Below are 5,624 nucleotides of genomic sequence, written 5' to 3' on the forward strand. Positions count from 1 at the left end.
ACTCTACAAAGAAATCCCTATATATCTTACGCCAAAACTTGCAATCCATCAAGTAGTCTCTTGAAGTGTAAATAAATGCTCATATGATGATAATATTTTTGAAAACAATGCAATATATTTTGTCGCACATTTTAGCATTTGACAAAATATATACGTGCTTAGGTCTTTGCATGGATTTTGATTTGGAATTGCTTAAGATTTTTTTTTAAATTATTTTTTTCCTTCTATACAACATCAAAATATTTACAAACATGGCAAATTTTGAATCTATTATAATTCAATTTTTTCCATTTTGCCAATAAATATTTTCCAACATCAACCGTCTATCAAATTTTTTTGCATGTATGTTGACATTTTCTCAACTGACTCAATGAGTACATTTTTGTTTGCAGATTCATAATTTCTCACATTTTGGGGTCCTATTCTTACAATGGTAAGGGATAAAAGTAGCATTGGGGACCTTAAATTACAAATGGAACAACAAACAAACTAAAAAATAGGTTTCCTCTTGTCTTATATTGCCTCGAAATAAAACAAAAAATAGATTTTCATTTGTCATTAAATGTTTAATTTTTTAAAAATAGTTTTTTCGTAAATTATTTCTAATTATTGATAATTTTTGTAATTTGGATAAATAAATGTAGATGATTTTAATAATCCTTATAGGACTTAGATTAGTCTAGTTTAAATTAAATATTCATGTCCTAAGCTAAATGAGTAAAGATATAATAATTGAGCTTTAATGTTTGACAAAGATATAACTATGTTATTGGCATGGGCTTTTGAGTATTGTAGCTGGTAGACATCAATGGAGTTGTCCTTTTCTCAACTGATACGTTTTATGAAATCATTGCATATAGAGCATGACACTGGAACTATTATACTGCTACATCCTAAGCTAAATGAGTAAAGATATAATAATTTAGTCTAAGACATTCAAAGTAAAGGTGTAGGTGGGAGCTTGTATGTTTGACAAAGATGTAACTCTGCTATTGGCATGGGCTTCTGAGTGTTGTTGGTGGTAGACATCAATGGAGCTATCCTTTTATTAATTGATATGTTTTATGAAATCATTGCATATAGAGCATGACATTATTGGAACTATTATACTGTAGCCAGCCTATGAATATGTTTTTTCTACTATTCTTGATTTCCTCTTCATGCCCTCTTGACTCCACATGTCATATACAGGCTTGTTTCTCTTCACAAGAGTGCACATATACTTACAAGTCAAGCATGTTAAATACTCCTATTGTCTGAGACTGTAAAGCTTAACACATAGAAAATAATATTTATTTACAATATGTGTATATCTAGTTTCTATGATATTATAATTTCCATCAGAGGTCCTACTGATTCCATTTGTCCTTCCTCATTAATACAACTAAATTGGTATGTCGCTAAGCTTCCATTAACATTTGCAAGAACCATGCGATCTTGAACAACACTATAGCCATGATTGTTGTCAAGTCTTCCCTCATTTTACATGTTATCGCAAGTACCTACAAGTAAAATTTCATCCAATTTAAAGTTCAATGCTGTATGTATTATCTTCAATTCCATTCCTAGACTTCTTAAGTTGTCCCTATGATGTCCCTACATCATGAACTTCATGAATCATTTCTACATTTGATGTTTTTTCCATGCTTAATGTCCAATTTTTTTAATAATTTGAATCATTGTGCTGAGATGGGAGCTCTAATTTTGGAAAAAAGTAGGCTCCATCAAGATCAACAAAAGCTTTTAAAGTAATAGCATAGAAGAAACTAAAGAAAAGAAATGAAGTCTTGTAAGTAAAAGGATCCAAGCAACCTGTGCAAAGGAGAAGACAATACACGTCAATTGAATTACAAGAACGTAACCATTGATAATGAGGACAATTTTTCCATAGAAAGTCAAATTATGATATTGCTAAGAGGGTTTTACAATATAATCATTTGTTAATAAAGAAGGCAAATTTTAAATTCTAGAAAAACTAAGAAAGATTTAAGTTAGAGGCCTTTCCTTATAGATGATCATATTATGATTTATGATGAATCCATAAAGGCTAGATTTCTTTTCTTCTCTTAATATATATCGATAGGGAAATCTAGAAACCCCTTGTATCCATGTATTTGGGGTCCCACTATAGGAAAAAATAGGAGATAGAACAGTAACCCATATGGTTGCTAGATATGCTAGAAAAACCATGCTCTTTCGTAGGAAACTCGTGTCCAAAGGTTTCAAAAGAATGTGTAAAACATTTAATGTCCATAGTTAGAGAAGCTTATTTTATTGTTGTGAATCCACTGCGTGTTGTGTAGGGGGAATGATAGCAAAACCAAGTAGAAAGAAAGATCTACTTTATATTTTGCTATTAGTCAAATATCTATTTTAAAAATTGGCATAGATATGCTATTTTATAAGTTTGGACATCTTAAAGTGACACAAAAAATTCTGAAGATGAGGTAGAAAAGATATCAATTGCTAAGAAAGATTTGGAGAATGAGCATAGAATGCTTGGATCAATGTATTGCCCAAAAAAGGATGACACAAGAGATTTCAACAGAGAATACCTAGACCAACACATTGTCCACAAAGTTATGACACAAGAAAGTTCAATGGAAGACTTTCTAAAAGAAAATGGAATCAAACACTCATTTCCAAAATAGCAAGCTTGGATTAGGAATTAAATTAAGATGCAACAATTCATATTTTCTAAACTTGGAGTACAAATACATTGAAAAAAAAAATATAGCATGATAGCCTTGATATGCTTAGCATAACCTATACAGTCAACTAAGAGAAACTGAAAAAATTGACTTTAACACTCAAAATATCTAAAATCAATTCTTATTGTTTTGTAACTATATATAATTATTGATGACTACTTCTTTTGAAAATTTTTGGTTGTATTGAATCAAGCTATGGCAATTACTTCCTTGAATGTCATGCTTTTTTAAGTTTTAGCTACTATGATTGCTTTGTTTATTTGGATATCCAAGTTTAAAGCTTGGTTGGAGACAAATTCTGCAGTAGCATGTTTGTACCATTTGTTGGAAGGTCAACTACGGAATTTTAAAAGCCTTACCTCTACATACTAGATAGACATATGTATGCTAGACAATAGTCTGCCTTGGTTAGTTAAGCATGGTGAGCTTGTATTTTACTGTAGATTGTAGCATTTGATCAACAAAACATTTATGCATTTTACTTATATCCCATTCACATTTTGTGTCATAATCTTTATTGAAAGCATGAATACCATATTGTTCAAGCCAATGGTAAGACAAACTCTTGACACAAAGTTTGCTCATTACTTGACTTGGCTTTAATATGTTGAGGGGAAGCACATGGTATAGGTGGTTGCAAGAAGAACCTCTTATAGAATTATCACATGAATGAAGTATGAGACAAATCTCAAACCACACTGTATGGTTCTTTGACCTTTCCTCTTATTTTCATAACTAGTGGTTGGTCAATAAAAAAAGGGGAAATTTGGTTTAATGTTTAAATACTAATAGTTGCCAACTAGACTTTACAAGGTCTAAGTAAACTTTGTGTAGATCATTTAGGGAGGACCTTAACTTGCCATCATTTCTTATGCAAATAAGTTTAAATTTTCTTTCCACTTCATTTTTTTTAGAATATAGGAAAAACCAATGAGTCCTTAATCTTCCAACATTTCTTTCAGTGAGTCTATTCTTTTCTCATATATTTCTATTTAAATAGAATAATTCAATTTTCACCATGGAGCTTCTCATTACATGGGAGACCATCATTCCTTAAGGAGAGATGGGAAACCTAGAGGCCGTCGAAGGTCCATCCCGACTAACGAATCGGCAGGTCCTAATCAAGTAAGATAATAATGAAGAGAGAGGCCTATGTGTTCGTTCCTATCTCGAAATGGAATCGGCCGAACAATTGCAATAGCCTTCTTCCTATGAAAGGCACTACAAAATATAATTGCTATCAAATTACCCTCAAAGACCCTCTAAATCACATATTAGGATGGCTAAATTCACTTACCCTACACGGGCCTTCCTTTTCTTAACCTGTGTTGCTCTTTTGCTATTATCATCGCATGCAGGAAACGTTACTTTTAGCTTCCCTCCTCTAACAGGTATAGAAAGGAAAAATGATGCCACATATCAAGAGAGTAATCAAGGAGCCCTGCAGCTTACACGAAATGAAGCATCAGGGAACCTTAAGAACAGTTCCGGCTGGGCGTATTATACTGACTGTATTTCGCTATGGAATAGGTCTACTGGGGCTCTGGCTAATTTTTCAACTTACTTTCAATTCAATATTGATCTCAACAACAAAATATATCATAATCATGGAGATGGACTTGCGCTCTTCATGGCACCATTCGAACAGAACCACCAGGGGACGCTTATGGTGGATTTCTTGGCTTGTTTAATGAGGAAAGCTTTAAACAATCATCTTATCAGATGGTTGCTGTGGAGTTTGATACAAACAACAATGATTGGGATCCTGATGACAATCATGTTGGGATCGACGTCAACAGCATTTTCTCGAAGTTCATTTTTTCCCTCAATACATCCAGTCTATTCAATCACTAGACACACCAAAATCTCACAAACGCGACATGGGAGGCCTGGGTGGATTATCACGGTGTAGAAAAGGTTCTGCACTTCTTTCTCTAGTATAATTCTTCTAAACCCAAAATCCCTCTATTTAACCACACAATAGATCTGAGCAACTGTCTACCAAAGTACATCAAGATTGGCTTCTCGGATGCCACTGGAGAGTACACAAAGACGCACACCATAAAAGTTTGGAATTTTACTTCTGAATATTCGTGGGAAGTCAGACCTTCTGGTGAATTACTTAGAAATGGCAATCCAAATAGATTTTCTATGAAAGTTTATTTGATATGCGTGTTCTTCATTGTTGTGGTCCTATGTGGCTTCATAGTTGTTCGCTGGTGGCAGTATTTCAGAAAAAGGGGAAGAGAAGGTAAGCCTAGGGAAGAGAGCGATTCAGAGCTGGACGAATGTTGTTCTCATGGCCCTCGAAGCTTTTCCTACACCGAGCTCAGTGCCGCGACAGGAAATTTCTGCGACAAATACATATAGGAGGAACTTTTTTGTGTAGATAAGATCTACAAATATACTAAATACCAAATAGTCTTGTATGTATAATAATAAATTTATTTAAGACAAAGGAAAAATAACATATGTTCATCAACTTTGATAAGTCGAACAGACAAATTAATTAAAAATATTGATAATGTCAAATAATATCACTCCTAGATTTCATTATAGTGAAGCAAAAACATGTGGAATTCATCAGTGAGGAAAAGGTTAATTTCGCCATGCATGTGCTCTTCATCATAGCAAATGTCTTTCATAAATTCAAAGAACCCAAATGATTTCTTCCATGCGTCATGAATTTCCTTTGTATATTGTCCCATCTGCAAGATTTGAGAATCTTGGACACCTTGAACATGAAAGCTCGCATTATGAATTTCATTTGTAATTTTTTTACAAGACTCAGAAATGATTGTTCCCAATCTATCCAAATAAGTTTGAACAATTTGGCTTGATTGCACCAAGTCGTTTGGAAGAAGTGGGCTTGTGATAGTGTTCTTAGAATTATTTTGTTGAGCATCCATAGTT

General features: G+C 33.3%; 1 protein-coding gene across 1 annotated transcript; it reads left to right on the forward strand.

Annotated features, from left to right (window-relative positions):
- The first annotated feature begins 3,990 nt into the window (after nucleotides 1-3,990).
- On the forward strand, nucleotides 3,991-5,081 carry LOC149558906 (alpha-amylase inhibitor 1-like). Its single transcript, XM_089831102.1, has 2 exons — nucleotides 3,991-4,617; nucleotides 4,728-5,081. The coding sequence occupies exons 1-2, from the start codon at nucleotides 3,991-3,993 to the stop codon at nucleotides 5,079-5,081; spliced, it is 981 nt and encodes a 326-aa protein (XP_089687228.1).
- The last annotated feature ends 543 nt before the right edge of the window (nucleotides 5,082-5,624 follow it).

Source organism: Cupressus sempervirens, chromosome 5 (genome assembly GCF_028749045.1).
Source record: "Cupressus sempervirens isolate cs-2001-9-10 chromosome 5, ASM2874904v1, whole genome shotgun sequence".
NCBI classification, from domain to species: Eukaryota; Viridiplantae; Streptophyta; class Pinopsida; order Cupressales; family Cupressaceae; genus Cupressus; species Cupressus sempervirens.